The sequence below is a fragment of the Tachyglossus aculeatus genome, chromosome X4, assembly GCF_015852505.1.
Source record: "Tachyglossus aculeatus isolate mTacAcu1 chromosome X4, mTacAcu1.pri, whole genome shotgun sequence".
NCBI lineage: Eukaryota > Metazoa > Chordata > Mammalia > Monotremata > Tachyglossidae > Tachyglossus > Tachyglossus aculeatus.
This window is the reverse complement of record NC_052098.1, coordinates 59,695,272-59,712,580: the sequence shown is the minus strand read 5'-3', so window position 1 is coordinate 59,712,580 and position 17,309 is coordinate 59,695,272. Positions and strand designations below refer to the sequence as shown.

The following is a 17,309-nucleotide window of genomic DNA, read 5'->3' as shown; positions in this document are numbered from 1 at the left end:
TGACTAGCTTGCGTATTACCCCGGAGCATAGTACGGTGTCTGGCACAGAGTAAGCGCTTAAGCACCATTAAAATAATGGGATGAGAATCACCTGCCGCAGACGTAAGCTAAATTTTCACTGAGAGTGGTAGATGAGGTTGGGAAAGTTTTAACTCGTAGGAATGAGGCGGGCACTGGTGAGTTCACTACCTTTTTCTTGATGGAAATAGACCTCCCCAAGATCGAATGAGAGAAAAGTTCATGTATTGATGGGATCAGTCTGCTTTATCAGTTTAAACACCGGTAACATCATTTGTATTACAGAACAGTCAGTTCTTCCTTACCCTTCATTTTCACTGTGCGTTTTGGATAAAATATGCTGCTGGAGAATTAGGGAACATTCTTCTGACCATGCCTGTCTGGAGAGAGCATGGTGAGATGTCAGAAGAAATAGTTGTGTGCATGCACGCCACTCGAGGCGGGCGTACAACACAAGTTTTCCATAAAAGCAGTAATAATGGTATTTGCTAAGCGCTTACTCTGTGTCAAGCACTGTTCTAAGTGCTGGGATAGACACAAGATCATTAGGTTTGGACACGGTCCCTGTTTATCTTCAGGCTCACAGTCTAAATTGGAGGGAGAACAGGGAGTGAATTCCCATTTTACAGGTGAGGAAACTGAGGTCCAGAGAAGGTAAGTGACTTGCCCAAGGTCATACGGCAGGCTAGTGGCAGAGTCGGGATTAGAACCCAAGGCCTCTGACTCCCAGACTGGTGGTATTTCCACTAGGCCATGCTGCTTCAGCATGGGGAGTTCTTCAATAATGTCACTGCAACAGTGTTATAGGAAAAGCAGCGGCAGAGAAGCAGCGTGGCCCAGTGGAAAGAGCTTGGGCTTGGGAGTCAGGTCATGGGTTCAAATCCCGCCTCCGCCGCTTGTCAGCTGTGTGACTTTGGGCAAGTCACTTCACTTCTCTGGGCCTCAGTTCCCTCATCTGTAAAATGGGGATTAAGATTGGGACAACCCGATCACCTTGTATCCTCCCCAGGGCTTAGAACAGTGCTTTGCACATAGTAAGCGCTTAGCAAATACCAAAATTATTATTATTATTATTATTATTATTAAAACTGTTCAATTGCCCTAAAAAAAAACCCCATCTGCTTAGCCTGTAAGGTCATAGAAACCTGTTATCAATACTTGTACTTGTTTATTGAGTGAGTTTGTATCAAATTTTCTTTGTCCCAAAGTTAACATCTGGTTCTTAGAACTGAGCCTCTGTATGTCGTCGGTTTATTTAGTAGAAGGTTGAAATTTACGACTTTCCCTCTGTGATCAGTAGGGTTTTAATTGCCACCATCCTGCCAGCTGTGAACACTAGGTATATTCGCAGCTTCCGATGTACTGATTTATTCCAGCCGTATTTGCACCGTGGGACTCACAGTCTAAGTAAGGGAGAACGGGGATTTCCTCCCCATTTTACAGATGAGGAAAGTGAAGCACAGAGCAGTTAGGTGACTTGCCTGAGGTCACCCAACAGGCAAAGGTCAGAGCTGGGATTAGAACCCAGGAATAATAATAATCCATTTTTTATGTGTGAGAATCATAAACAGGGGAGTAACCAATTGATAGTCGGTATTTTTTTGAGGAGAATTATCTAGACCAGGCAGAGGTGCCAAAATTGGAAGAGAGTTGGTACTTGGGAGCTATCAAGGTAGTTACTAGCAACTGAGGAGTGTATGGCTTGTTGTGGGGAGGGAACGTGTCTACCTACTCTGTTTTATTGTACTCTTCCAAGCGCTTAGTACAGTGCTCTGCAACCCAGTAGGAACTCAGTAAATACCAGCGATGATGATGATGATGCCTTGCTCTCTTCTCAGAGGGAAGCATCCTTTTCAAAGGAAAGATGGGAAAAGCAAGGCTCTCCGATTGCCTTAACTTTACACTTTCCTAATTTTCCCCCTTTTCTTTTCCAGACATCATCAGGCCACGTCCAGTTCGATAACTGCAACTTCGAGAACGGACAGCTACAGATTCATGCCCCGGGGACCTGCCAGGTTAAATTTTGCACCTTTAATCAAGCCTGCATCAGTTTCCACAGAGTGGCCCTGGGTGTCCTTGAAAACTGCGAGTTCGTTGGGAGCGAAGTTGCCTCGGTGACAGTTGAGGGGCATCCGTCCACCGACAGGAACTGGGCCTGTAAGCACCTGATGGGACTGGCCAAGTCCCGCTCTGTGTTGTTCGATACACAAGGCTCGGCGTTTTGTGACACCTCAGGCAGGGAAGTCCTGGCACTCCCACCCACTGGAAACCTGAGGACCTGTGAGATTGTCATCGGGGAAGGCCAAAGCGGTTTCCTTCCGACTTCAAAATCCCCGGAGCCGTGTGAGAAGGCCAGGGAGGAGGAGCAAAGCGAGGCCATTGGGAACCTCGAGGATGGGGAAAGGGGGACCTCAGACCGCAGCGACGACGAACTGAGCGCTAGCAGTGAGAATGAGGACGATGACCAGACAGTGTGTGAGGTGTCCTCCTACCAAGCTCACGGTCTGAGTTACATGCTGGCCAAGTCCCTCCTGTATCGGCCGCAAACCAACGGGCTGCTTGCCCTCCAGAGTGACCTGCAGTTGAAAACTCTGCAGCAGGAATTGCAGAGGGATAAGGAAGCCCAGTCCCTTGCCAGTTCCCTGCAAGGATGCCTCATCCAGAAGTGCCTTTTCAGGGACGGGAAGGGGGGAGTCTTCGTCTGCTCCCAGGGCCAAGCCAAGATAGAAGCAAGCATCTTCAGGGACTTGACCTATGCAGTCCGGTGCATACAGAATAGCAAGGTGCTGTGAGAGGCGGATAAAATGCAAATCCTCAACGGAAGTTGAATCACTTAGGCTGATGCAGAAGAGTTTTCTGAGCCTAGTCTCATTGTTCGTCTACCTTTCCGGATGCATTGCTAATATCCCGGAGAGTCAGAGATGTAGGAGGTACCGCCCGAGGGTAGTCGGCGTCTCCTGTCGATCAGTAGTGTCGGTTGAGCTCCCGTTGGGTTCGGAGCGCCGAACGGAGCTCTTGAGAGAGTACAAGAGAATTAGTAGGGGCCACTCCTGCTCTCAAGGAGCAGGAGTGTGACTGTATTGCTAGGCTTGTTAATGTCCTTTCTTTTTCACTGGCATTAGCTCTGCTTGCCTCCCTTTTTGTCCACTAGGTTTCACACTCATCATCTACCCCTCCGTTCTACTCTCTCTGGCTCACAACAGGCCCTTTTTCTGTCGGCTCTGAAGAACGTGCCAGGAAGTAGTATAGACCGGTCCTGGAAATAACTGGCCACGGGTATCCGATAATATCCACAGTGTCACGGTGTCCATCCCCCATCTCCATGTAGACCGTTCGGGGAGCCAGAAAAGTGCATTTCTGATGCTCTAAGCAAGGCCTCCTGCCCTGCCTCTGGAGCTGCCCCAGGGGCAAGCTTAGGACAGAAGGTTTTCAACCCGTTCTAGGTCTGCTCTGCTCCAAGACTGACCTTGGGAGATCTGACCCTTCCTCCCGGTTCCCCCCTTCCCTTCTAAGGTGGTGTCAGCTTGGACTCCAATCAGTTCTTGGAGCAGAGTTGAGCAGACTGCAGCTTCTGGAGTTACTCCGGATCAGAGCAGGTTGGAGCCCCCCAGGACAGTCTCAGAGGAGCCTTAAAAAAAAAAATCCTGCCAGTTTAGGTTGCAGAACCCAGATTGAGCGAGCACAGGGCTTTTCTGGCCCTCCTCAGGCCTGGGCTTTCCCATTTTGTCTCCGCTTGCTCGTCTCTCCTTGCTCAGTTTTAGCTTTAAAAAAGAGTTGTGCAGCGGGCAGATTGGGTCCTGGATTGGTCTTTGGCCTCCTCTTTCCTCCTTTTCTCTGTTTTCTTCCCCCCCGCCACCCCTTTTCACCGTCTACATTAACCTCTCTCTCTTGTGCCTCCCCCCCTTCTTCTCTCCCCTTTCCCCATTCCCCTTTGTGGAATCTATGAGGTGGTAATCTATTGGATCTAATAAGCGCTTACTACAGTGCTCTGCACCCAGTAAGCGCTCAATAAATACGATTGAATGAACGGAGCAGCCACTTTCATGCCGGCTGCAGTAAAGAGGATTTGTGAATGAATGGCTCAGACGGCTGGATGGATGGACTCTCATGGTGTAACCCACTCCATTCCAGTGTACGGGTCTCTTATCCGATCCCCTCTCCCGAGGGAGCGGTACTGATCTCGACCAGTATCTCCGTTTCACCCCTTACACAGCCAATCAGGACAGCCCCCTACATTGGATCTGGGCTCCCACCTCCAGCTATCGGGCCGTTAGCAACTCACGGTTAATTCACGGACAATTGAATTTTCCAGTGATTTTGCGGTATTACCATTTGCCTCTCCGAGTTCAGAATTGGATCTCGATGGTAATTGTTAATTCTCATCACCCTAACATCGATCGGTTCATTTTCAACAGATAAATGTCCTAGGGCCATTTTATCTCTCTCGTCGTCTTGCCTTCCAACAAGAATAGCCTCAAAGCTACATAGGAAAAGAAGCTCGCTACGTGAGTTGGTAACCTTTGACAAGGCTTATGCAACAGTACAGTGAAATTTGCTTCACTTCCCGACAGAGCATATTGGACACGCTGTTCCGTTCTGTCAAACGGTAAGGCCCACTCCACCCCTCACCCTGCCCTCTCTTTGACTTCTTGAGAGCTCTCCAAGGCTTCCTTACCTCCTCCCCTTTCCCCCTCCCTCCGGACCATTTTCTCTCCGTGCCCATGCAGTTGGCTTGGGCTCTCCGTCCCATCCTTGCCTCACACTGGTATCCAGCCTCTGTGGCTTTCTTTTTTAACTTCTACGCTGCCACTCCCTGCCCCTTCCCTGCTCACAACCCCTGCCTCCCGAGGCTGCCCAAGCTGTAGGGATGGGGTGGACCAGATTGGGGAGGAGATTGCCTTTTCCCCGTGCTATCCCTATCTGTTTTTTTGTCCCTACAGAGACAAAGTGGGGGGAAAAAAAGGCACGGGGGTGGGGGTGGAGGGCAGGTTTGAGAGTGTGGGAAGGGGGACAGGAAGTCATAAGGAGCCTTCAAAGAACTGTGGGAAGGGGAACAAGACTTATCATAATAGCAGGCGGGCATGGACTGCTGACGTGGACCGCCAAGCCCAAGGTTCTTTGTCGGGAAGTGAAGTTCACCATGCTGTCATTGGAACCTTGCCCAGATCAAAAAAGAAAACTGTCTTTAACCATTGGTCAGACTGTAGTTTCCCCAAGATTGGTTCTTTGAGTCAGGCTTGAGTCAAGTTTGATCAGCACCTTGAAAACTTCAGTGTCTGAGTGATAAGCCTCAAGGAGAGTGGCGTGAAATAGAGTATTGGCCATGCAGCACAAGGCTGCTATTCAAGTGACTGGCTCAGTTATGCAGGGGGATTAATATTAAGGAGGAGTCGTTTGCCATTCATTTATATAGCAGCTCTTCTCAGGTGCAATTACATCTGCATTTTTATCACTGTGGCCCTCATCCATTTGTCCCAAGCCATTAATTCACAAATCTTCTTTCCTTTAGTGGAAAGAATAAAAAAAAAAAAAAAAACCCCTCAAGATGGGAGAAAACAAGACATTAGCTTGCTGTTAAGAATTTTCAGCTTATTGCACTTAGTTCTGGCAGTGAGCACGCATTATCCCAGAATGACATAAGCAAATGAAGCATCTTACAGCATGGGTGTGACACTTAAGGATCAACTTTCCCACCTCAGACCCTTCTTTTCTCCACTTGCTACCAGAAAGTCCCTGGTTTCAGGCCTATAGGAGCATCTTTTACCTTATCCTAGCAACTGAAGGGAAACAGGATGAATGTGGCTCAGTGGAAAGAGCATGGGCTTTGGAGTCCGAGGTCATGGGTTTGAATCCCGGCTCCTCCACATGTCTCCTGTGTGACCTTGGGCAAGTCACTTAACTTCTCTGAGCCTCAGTGACCTCATCTGTAAAATGAGGATTAAGACTGTGAGCCCCATGTGGGACAACCTGATCACCTTGTATCTCCCCCAGCGCTTAGAACAGTGCTTTGCAGATAGTAAGCGCTTAACAAATACCATCATTATTATTATGTACTTGGCCAGATAAGAAAACAGGCCTTGGAGCACATATCAGACAGACCACAAGACGTACCTTTATTGTTTCAAGTATTTGTATGTTTGGTGCTTGAGTGGCTCCGATTCACAGACACTTAAAGAGCATTCTGTGAGTAGCAGAAGAGACCAATATCATCAGGGTTTTTAATTGATGTCCAATTTTCTTGCTGGCTATTTTTCTTCGCATTTTCCCTCCTTTTTCTCTTTGGCCCCCTAAATCTGCTTGGCTCCTCAGATATATATATATGAGGAAGATGGAGATATATATATATCTCCATCTTCCTCATATATTCCCTTGATCTCTATATGGGTTGTGTGTGAAATGATTTATGCGACTAGAATAGTTGTAGCTGTTTGCCTAGAGATACAGTAAAAGCTTATAAAATGTGAATGAAGAAATGACCACAGTTGCTTCATTTCATAAGCTGACTTGCCATAGTTTGTGTAACATGATGTGGGTTGAAGAAAGAACTCAGGTCTTTTCTAGTCTGGAAGCCTTTTCTCAGCAGGCGAATCTTCTGGGGTTTAAACCAGTGCCATTAATTCAATCATAGAGACATTTTAAACAAGGGCTGAGTAAGCCCATTTTAAAAAGAAATGAATATGATAGACTGTTGTTGTTGTTGTTTTAATGAAAATCCTTCTTACAGACTTAAAGGAACTTAAATCTGAGTTTTCTCAAGTGGGACTTTAAGTTCTTCACTCCTCTGTATCTCAGTCACATCTTGCCTCAGTCCTCAGAGAAGGCACTTAAAGGGCCAGGTGAAATATAGAAAAAGATTGAAAGGGGACTCTGAGAAAATGTGAGATGCCATTGAGTTCCTTGGTAGAAAAAAATGGAAAGCCCCTGACTTGTTGAAATGTCATTTTTCTGCCAGTTGATGGTGGATTTGATAGACCCTTCTGCAGCCGTTGAAGGCTGTTACTGGTTCCCTACTTGGGAGGTTATCCGGGGTCGTAGCACGATAATGGCCGACAGCCCACTCTCTCCTTTTTTTCCTCTTCCCTGGAGCAGCCCAGCCATTAATCAGTACAGTACTTCATTCTCCTCCTCCTCCCCTTCATCATCATCATCACTCATCATAATAATCACTTATCACTTAGGGTGGCCTATGAAATCTCAAGCTCTCCCCCTTCGTTGCCAGAATGACAGAGCAAGAGAAGGAGAGTAATTTGCCAAAGAGTTCCAAAAGCTCTTGATGTAATCCATTTCCCATGTGAGCTGTTGAGCTGCTTTACCCAGAACTGGAGTTAGTATCAAGCGCCCTTCATTGGCTCTTCTAGATCATGCCGGTATCTAGCATTAGCGAGAAGTAATTCCTGTTCAGGTTCTACTTCACTAGCTTGATTTTAATTGCGAACAAATGGAATAAGGATTAGGCTATGTCACAGTGCAGCTCCAAGGACATATTCTCCCCCCCCAGGAGCATTGTGTAATGGATGGATTCTTTGAAGTTTTCTATAAACTCTGGCTCCCTTTTGCCTTATCGATAAGTTGCAGACCCTGCTACGCTTAGGTCAGGTACCTCGTCTCTGATTCAGCCGTGATTCCTCTTTGGAGGCTGTCCTGCCACTCTGTCTGGGGCCGAAGGCTTTAGATCAGTCAGAATCCCTGATGGGTTTACAAGATACTTGGGCATGCTCTCCAGCCGCTAAACATTTTGGGTTGAAGTCACCCCGGAGGTCTGTCTCAATGCCATAAATAACTGCATTTTGAACAGAAATTCCTCCTTGTGCTCAGAATCAGAAAAGGAGGTAGCAGGAACTTGCCAGAGGGGCCTGAAGGAGTAGAAAATGTCAATCTGCACATTTGAGTATTTGTGGATCATTTGTGTGATGCCTCTTTGAAACAGACTTATATTTTTGTTTTCACATGGAGTTTCCGCCTTCCAAACTGCTCTGACACTCTTCCAGTGGTCTCAGGAAGGGCTGACATGATTGCTCGCCTGTAGGGATCCCAGGTGCGTATAACACATTCTCCCTTCTCCGTGCTCTTTTCTCCCTAGGCCCAAATCTGGGAGAAGGGGAGAATCTGAGTTGGGGGGAGAATCTGAACCCTGTATACTGCCAAAACCAAGTAGAAATTGGAAACAGATAGACTCCTGAGCCCTTTGGGGCTATTAAATTGTGTTCCCTTAGAACATGGTTTCATCTAATTAAATAAACTGAGCTGAAGAACAGTGACCAGGTGCTTCAGTGACTCGCTCCGGGGCTTTGTCTTTAGAAAGGACCTGGGTCAGGGCCGGCTCAAGACATTTTGGGCACCCAAGCGAGAAGCAGCATGGCCTAACGGAAAGAGCACAGGCCTGGGGGTCAGAGGACCTGGGTTCTAATTCTGGCTCACGTGGCTTAATGGAAAGAGCACGGGCTTGGGACTCAGAGGTCGTGGGTTCTAATCCTGGCTCCGCCAACTGTCAGCTGTGTGACTTTGGGCAAGTCGCTTAACTTCTCTGGGCCTCAGTTCCCTCATCTGTAAAATGGGGGTTAAGACGGTGAGCCCCACGTGGGACAACCTGATCACCTTGTATCTATCCCAGCATTTAGAACAGTGCTCGGCACATAGTAAGCGCTTAACAAATACCATCATTATCATTGGCATGCCGTGGGACTTTGGGCAGGCCATTTCTCTGTGCCCCAGTTTCCTCGACTGTGAAATGGGAATTCAGTTCTCCTCCCTCCTACTTAGACTGTGAGCCCCAGGTGGGACAAGGGCTGATCGTGTCCAACCTGGTTATCGCGTATCTACCCCAGCGCTTAGAACAGTGCCTGACATATAGTAAGCCCTTAACCAATGCCGTAATAATTAGTAGTGATAATAATCACAGTAACAGTGTGTGAGGCAGTTGAATCACAAGGGGAGAAGCAGAAGTTAGAAAGAGAACAGAAGGGCCTCTAGCCAAGCAGCATCGTGGACAGTGGCCTGCTTTGCCTCTGTGGTAAATCTGGCCCTGATCTCCCTATCCAGGTCACTGACCGTAGGCCTGCCCCTCTCCTCTCTGTGTTGCCTCCTAAGGGGGCCATAATCCTTACCTTGTTTCGTCTTCACTGCAATGCTGCGAGTACAACCAAAACGACACAGGCGGTGTTTTGCGTGATTGAAGAAAGGAGCTGCAGAGTGATAAATTCAAGTCTTTTATTCTGGCCAGAGACAGCAAGGCTGACTCATGGGGGAAAGAATGGATTGGCTTCAGCCAGGATGGTGAGGGAGTGAGAGCAGTGCAGTCCTCAAGATGGCTTCACCCTTTCGGCTGTCCAGCCGTTTGGGCAGGGTAAAGATAACCCGATACCGATGATTCTGCTATCGCCCTGGCCGCCCCTGGCTCCACCCCCGTCTAACATTCTGCGTGGCTTAAAAAGCCGCATTAAGAGGGAGCAGAGCAGCTGGGAAAACTGACCACTAAACGCTGACCGCTAGACCGCAGGAACAAAGACTCTGACCAGGAAAATCATGGGGAAGACGCCTCCGCGTCTTTCTAGGGTAAATCCTTGGCTTCACTTTAACAATCTGTGTTCTGGTAAGTGTACCCCATCTGCCCTGTGCTTGGCCAGCGAGTTTTGAATGTGAATAAAGGTTGTTTCTAGAGCTGTGCTTATAAAATGCCCCTCCCTCTGGCCGCTGACCACCCGGGGAATGATTTTCTCTTTGAAGCAGGCATATGTCTGAGGCAAATGGACAAAGGAAGGAGGGAGGGGGGTCGACGGAGGTTGCTCTCCTCCCTGTGATTCCCAAGGGTGTCCTTGAGACCCTGAATCTGAGACAGATGGGAGAGTCAGGCTATTAGAAGGTACCGCCTCCCCCTAACCATGAGGATGGATGAGAGAGAGCAACCATGGGGTTTCACCAAATATCCAAAGTGGAGTCCTGCCCTTCCTCCGTACCCTCCTGCATCCTCTTCCCATCCCCTCCTCCCCATAGCTAACGGTTGCTATTTGAGCCAGAATTTGGAGCTGGAAGGACCACTGCTTAACGAAAGAGTTGTCAGTGTCAGGTTTTAAACTCTAGAAACTAACTTTGCCCAACTTCTTCACAACTCCCTGCCGTTCCCGTGGGATTGCTTGCGTTCTCCTACTCCCTTCTGCATTGCCCTTGCACTTAGATTTGCATCCTTCATTCACCCTACCCTCTGGCCCCCAGTACTTACGTACACATCCATAATTTATTTATATTAATGTCTTTTCATCCGCCCTCCTCCCTCCCAAAGACTGTAAGCTTCTTGTGGGCAGGGAACATGTCTGCCAACTCTGTTATATTGTACTGTCCCAAGCACTTAGTACAGTGTACTCTGCACACAGTAAGCGCTCAATAATTACAATTGATTGAGACTACTCTTTATACTCTACCTCCAAAACCCCTCCCTCTCCTTCAGAACAGAGCTGAGTTTTTGCACAAAGCCAAAGTCAGTTCCTTACATAATTGGCATAATTGAAGTGAAAAGTGCTACTCATCAGTTTTAAGCCGGTTTAAGCCACTTTCTTCGGCTCCAACTCAGGATCTCCTTGCCAGGCTAGAATGGATGGCTACCAGGGGGAAGCAGGAGACTGCATTTTTTTTTTCCTGAGTCTATACCCTAGGAATTCACAGATAGCACGAGTATACAATTGTAACTTTCTTCCTCTTTACTCAGTTGCTCTGTCATTCCCTAATTCATCGGCATGATGGTAATAGCTGTGTCCTGGGCTGACTTGTGGATAGATTTTGCACCACCTTGTAACCTCCCCAGCGCTTAGAACAGTGCTTTGCACATAGCACTTAATAAATGCCATTAGTATTATTATTATTATTTAACCTCAGCACCAAGGCAATGGTAAATGACTGTGGAGAAAGGGAAGAAGACATCTTGCTGCTTCGTTCATCATTTAATTAAAGGCTTGAATGAATCACCTTTGCAATGAGCTAGTGAAGGAAATGTAATTTAATTTTCTCCTGATAGATGTTGTTTATTAAAGCAAGAATATGCAAAAGCAATTTGTAGATTATTTCCTGGCACTAATCAGACATGGTTTAACAGTTTACTTGACTGGAAAGAATTAGATACCATAACAGCGTGGAGATTTAGCTGCTTTTTTGCTTAAATACACTAATGCAGTCATCGAGTAATGCCCATCTTCAAGTTATTGGCTTACAAAGTGAATTATTTTGTCTATCAAAGCTGTCTTGTTCTCACACCAAACGAGGTTTTCTGGGGGGGGTTTCCACGTCCTTCTTGGGCTCCATTTGCTTCAATTGCGACTGAATAAAGGGAAACTGGACGTTGGTTCTTGTCGAGTAAGCAAAATTTAGTTGCATGTCGAATTTGGCCCACCAAGCGATTTAATCCAGATTTGGACTGGCTCTGAGCCAGCTGCTTTTTTCCACCCTCTTCCCCCTCTCCATGCACACATGCACACACACACACTGTCCCCAGACCTGCTGCCATTTTCAATTTGTGGCCCAAGGGTCAAAATAATTGTCCCCCCTTGATTTAGCATCCAATAAAATATGGCTTAGTAGTAAAAAAGAATTTGCCACTTATCCAGAGCAACGCTCCAATCCGGGAGCAATTCAGGAAGTCTCTCGAAACAACCTTGCGCAGCAGAAAAACTGGAGTACAGGGGGCATATTGAGTGGGAAAAGCATCCCCCAGGGTCAAAGGCCAGTTCTCTTCCTCCAGTGCATTTAAATAGTAGAACATTCCCAAATGGCCTTCGACAGCTCAAAATTGCCTGGTGAAACAAGGCCAGGATGACTATGCTTCCTCCACAGATGAATTTAAGTGGAGAAGCAGCATGGCCTAGTGGAAAGAGCCCAGCTTGGGAGTCAGAAGACCTGGGTTCTAACCCCAGCTCTGACACTTGCCTGCTGTGTGACCTTGGGCAAGTCACTCAACTGCTCTGGGACTGTAAAATGGGGATAAAATTCCTGTTCTCCCTCCTACTTAGATGGTGAACCTCCTGTAGGTCAGGGACTGTGTCCAGTCCACATCTGTTGTTTCTCCCCCAGTGCTTAGTGCAGTGCTTAGTGCACATAGTGAGCTTTTAAGAAATACAACAGTTATTAGAGAAGCTGCGTGGCTCAGTGGAAAGAGCACGGGCTCAGGAGTCAGAGGTCATGAGTTCTAATCCCGGCTCCGCCACTTATCAGCTGTGCGACTTTGGGCAAGTCACTTGACTTCTCTGTGTCTCAGTTACCTCATCTGTAAAATGGGGATTAAGATTGTGAGCCCCACCTGGGACAACCTGATCACCTTGTATCCCCCCAGAGCTTAGAACAGCGCTTTGCACATAGTAAGCGCTTAACAAATGCCATCATCACTATTATTATTCTTTATTATTATTAATACTAATCTTGGTGCCGTTCAGACTGGTGGATTGACACTGCAGTTATAACTGATCAAAACCAGAACGGAATCAAATGTCTCATTAGCATGCGTACGTCTAATTGTTGGAGATTCAATATTATTTCATTTTCTTGAGAAGGCTTATACTCTGTAGGATGGTATGACTCCCTTGCTGCATTTTTCTAGCTTATTGACTTGCTAATTCTCTTTTAATTTGGGCATCACATTTTGGGGAGATAGCAGATACAATTCAGGAAGGAATTTGCAAATAACTATTAAGATCCCAAGAACATCCTAGCAAGAGCTGAGTTTCAACTCTTGGGAACATTTCTTAAATACAGCAAAGACATTTAGCTGAACGGTGGTCTTGTAGCCCAGGGCTGCTTCTCAGAGGAAGTGAGCCAGCAACCGCCATAAAGAAAATGAGAGAGAGAAGATTGAACAGGGCGAAAACTACCAGTTAAGTTTTGTAATGTCCTAGTGTGAGATTAAATATGTCACTCAAAAATGAGAAGAAACGGTTAGTAATTTGGTCATTGTGACAAGTTTAGAATGGTTTCCCTTCCTCCAGGGAATTATTGTGCACATTAGGGGACATAGGGTAATTGAAAAATAATGAGTGATTTTTCTATTGAATCTTCTGAGAACAGTGAATGCACCCTGCTGAAAACAGGCCCTTCCTTGTTCTGCAATTTTAACCCCTTCCAGTGGTTTTTTAATCAAGAAAAATCGCAGGCCAAAGTGGGAGGCCTGCAAATCCTGGAGGAAAGTCAATGAACAGTTCTTCCATGATGTGGGCTCGGTGCACAGACACAACTGAGAAGTACCGGGAATTCTTTACTCGGAAAGAGTAAAGGGTGCCACCCAATCGTGGACCACAGTCCTGAGAAGTACCGGGAATTCTTTACTTGGAAAGAGTAAAGGGTGCCACCAAATCCTGGGCCACAGTCGAGGCTTCCTAATTCATTCCAGGAGCGATTGTAGCAACGGCCGAACCCGGCTTTTCCAGAACGGGGAGAAGTAGTGGGAAGTGGTCTCAGGACAACTCATCGTGTTCCTAGCACTCCACGTCAGATGTTTTTCTCTAAATTGAAATGGACTAAAGAGCCCAAAAGGTTGATTCAACTTTCCTCCCCAAATTGTCAGGGAGTTGGAAGGCAATCAGTAAGGTGAGTACCTTCCCAAGGAACAGAACGGATTACGGGTTTGGACACTAAACCCACGAGAGGCACAGGAAAACAGATGCAATTCCTGCCAACTTACTTGTTTTTGGTGTTCTGAAACTGGGAAATAAAGAATGTTTTCTCCTTCCTGTGTAGATTATCATGCTAAAGAATGACATTTGCCACTGCAAAGCGTCAGGAATATTTTTGCGTCTGGAGGCAGGAGGCTTGATTGCAGACAACAACATTTACTCTAACTCTGAGGCTGGCGTGGATATACGGAAAGGAGCCAACCCCCTAATACTGGTAGCTATCCCTTTGAAAATTCAACTTCCTCTTCAAGATATTCCTTCTTTTGGTCTTTTCTGCCCAAAAGCGTGGTAGAAATTCAGTGACATTTCCAGAAAGGTTGTTTGAAAGTTATTTCTGTAGCATGCCTTGAGGACTCCCGCACACCCTCCTTTTTTTTTGTATTTCTCTCATTTCATCTTTTCCTTCTTTCTCCCCTGCCTGTCTTGTACTTCCTTTTTTGTTTGTTTGTTTATCCTGTTACCTTATTTCTGTTCTCCTTTTTCGCTCCTTTTTGTTGCCTCCTGCTTATTTTGTCCCCGTGGGTTGGTGGCTTGAGAGCTGTTAGGGAGCCACGTGGCAAGAGAGGTGATGGGGCTACTCTGGTGGGAGAAGGCTAAACAGAAAAATAGCCATGAGGGGCTGGATTATAAAAAAAAAGTGTGGGACAAAGTATGTCTCATACTGATTTCATATGGGACACAAAGGAAAAATGGCCCCAAACTGGAATGTCCCACAAAATATGGTGTGGTCACTCATGTCTCTCCCTCTCCCACTTGTTTAAATGTGATTCCAAAAAAGATACAGTCCCGAGAGTAGTGTATTCTTGTTCTATTTAGCTATGACGCGGATTCAAAGAGCGGTAAATGGAGCCTTAATTTATCCCGTGTTCTAACAGATAAAAGGGAAAGGGGTGAAAAGGGGGTAAAACAGTGGGCCGGATTTTCTGGTTGTGTGGAAACGTAGCTATCTGTCAGACACTTCCTAGAGAATTTCCCAGAGAAAGAATCTGGCCTGCTCCTTGAAAATTTTGTAAGAACCCTTTTAGAGGACTCTGGTGAATCTCAAGAACAATGAAAATGAAAATGATGAAGGTGAAATGATGGGAAAAACGGGTCACCATCGTTTTAGAGTAAATCCTTGGCTTCATTTAACAGTCCATATTATGGGAAGTGTACTCCACCTGCCTGCACTTGGATAGCCAGCTTTTAATACGAAATACGTTTTCTGATGGGATTTGTTTATAAAACTCCTCTGTCGCTGAAGAAAGAACAGGTACCGTAATCTCCTCCGAGCAGGGAGAAATGCAGCTCGGGTAGCCCAGGGTGGTATCTTAAATTGAGATTATTCAAGAGCAGATGGAATGGAGATGCAGTACTGTCCACTGCAGTGGTAATAATGAACAGTATTAAAATCATGCTTATCTCTGAGGACTTCAGACAGCATTAGTTTTCACAACCTCCCTATGCAGCCAGAAGGAGCCGGGAATAGAATCCCTGTTTTACAGGAAGGAAAATTTATCAGGCAAGGATTTATCTAGTTAGGAGTAGGAATGTGTCTTTATTGTATTGTCCTCTCCCAAGTGCTTAGTACAGTGCTCTGCACACAGTAAGCGCTCAATAAATACGGTTGAATGAATGAAGAGTTGCTAGACACGTTCCCGCCCCACAGCGAACTAGGAAATCGATCTTAAGGAATTTTGGAAGGAAGCATATGTCTCGATCACATTTTCTAAAGGCAACGGAGACTGAAAGCTTGCACTCGAGGCCTGAGATTTCACCATGCTCTACCCCGACTCCACTCTCTGCTCTCCAAATCTCCCCACCACCCCAAACCACCCATTCTCAGCAATGCAACCCATCAGTTCACTCCTTTCCAAGCCATCTCTACCCCTCACACCATTCCCTTTCCTTGTTCCCCACCCCATTTCCTCAGCCAGATGTAGCCTGTGGAATCTCTACTGTATCGTGGATAAACTCCCCTTTGGCTTTGACCTCTTCCTAACCCAGCCACCCCTCCTCCTTGCCATCCCTGAGACCCGGCCCACCCCTGACGGTATCGTCTCCCCTCCGCCCTCTCCCGAGAGGGCCTCACTGGGGAAGAGGGAGGAGTCGGCCTGCACCTCACCCCTCTCCCCCCGCACCGGTGCAGCTTTCGCACCATCCCGCCCCTCCATCCTCTCTCTTCCTTTGAAACCCATGTCAACTGCCCCGATCGCCCACCCCAATTACTAGTGGTAGACATCTACTCTTCCCCTGAATGCACTTCCAGTTTTCTGAGTAGTATTTTCAACACCATTCTCACCTTCCTTTTGTCCTTCTTTCTCATGGATCCTCAGGGAATTGGACCTCCATGTGGACGTTCCTGATGATCCCCCCAAAACTGCCCACTTCCACTCATTCCTCAACTCTGCCTATCTCCTGCTCCACCGAAATGACCCACTCACCGACTTGGAAAATCGCTGGATCTCATCATCCTTAGTTATTGTACCATTTCTTACCTCACCAACCCCTGAAATTCTACTCTCTGATTACAACTGCTGTGCCTGTCTTCTCTCAAAACTGTTCTTTCCCCCCACTGAGACTTACAATCTTAGAAGCAAACAGTAAGTGCCTAAACAAATACGATTATCATTAGGACATTATGCTCCACTTGAACTCCCTACCCAATCGTCACCTCTCTTGATGCACAAATCCGTGTCCTAAACACTACCCTGTCTATCATATTTAACTCCCTCACCCGCCTTCCTTCCGTCAATCTTATACCACCAAGACCCGGCCCTAAATCAACTTCAAAGTCTGCTTACTCTACTCCTGTGCTTATACTATGGAGCACTGATGGTGGAAATCCAGGCACCGGGCCAGCTTCGGCCACTGCAAATTCATTCTCACTTGCTACGACTGGGCCCTTTCTCATGTTCAACAACCAACTTTGCAAGCATGTAACTTCCTCCCGAAACCCCCAAAGCATTCACCTCTCTACCCTCTCTTGTTCGTTGGCGAAATTGAAACCATCAGGAGTGATCTTTCCAGAGTTTACCCCCTCGCTTGGCTAGCTCCATCCAAAGCCCGTATCCCCTCACGGTCCTGTCCAGGGATCTCAAATGGACCGTATACACTGCCGCCACGTCCTCTCCAGCTCCCTTCATGACCTGGTTTTCTCCCTTCACTAAGACCACTCTTTCTGAGGCCACCAATAATCCCCTTCTTGCCAAATCTGACAGTCTCCTCTCTCCCAAACCTCCTCAACCTCTCAGCTGCCGTAGACGCTGTCGACTCCCCCTTCCCGGAAACACTATCTTACCTTGATTGTTCTGAAATAGCTTTTTCCCACATCCTCTTTCCTCTCTGGCTGATCAATCAATCAATTGTATTTATTGAGCGCTTACTGTGTACAGAGCACTGTACCAAGCACTTGGAAGAGTACTGTATAACAATTGGTGAACACGTTCCCGACCCACAAGGAGTTTACAGTCTAGAGAGGGAGATGGACGTTAAAATAAATTATGGATAGGTACGTGATTTTTGTGGGGCTGAGGATGGGATGAATATAAGTGCATAAAGGGGATACAAATCAAGTGCTTAGGTGACACTGTAGGGAGAGGGAGAAGGGAAAGGGAAGGCCTTTTGGAGGAAATGTGATTTTAATATGGCTTTAAAGGTGGGGAG

General features: G+C 46.8%; 1 protein-coding gene across 1 annotated transcript in view; it reads left to right on the top strand.

The window, feature by feature from the left end:
* FBXO10 (F-box protein 10) overlaps positions 1 to 17,309 on the top strand; it is a 124,761-nt gene that overhangs the window by 45,296 nt on the left and 62,156 nt on the right. The window contains exons 4-5 of the mRNA XM_038769919.1: positions 1,953 to 2,801; positions 13,729 to 13,878. Coding sequence (XP_038625847.1) covers positions 1,953 to 2,801; positions 13,729 to 13,878 — 999 coding nt within the window. The remainder of the gene's footprint in view (positions 1 to 1,952; positions 2,802 to 13,728; positions 13,879 to 17,309) is intronic.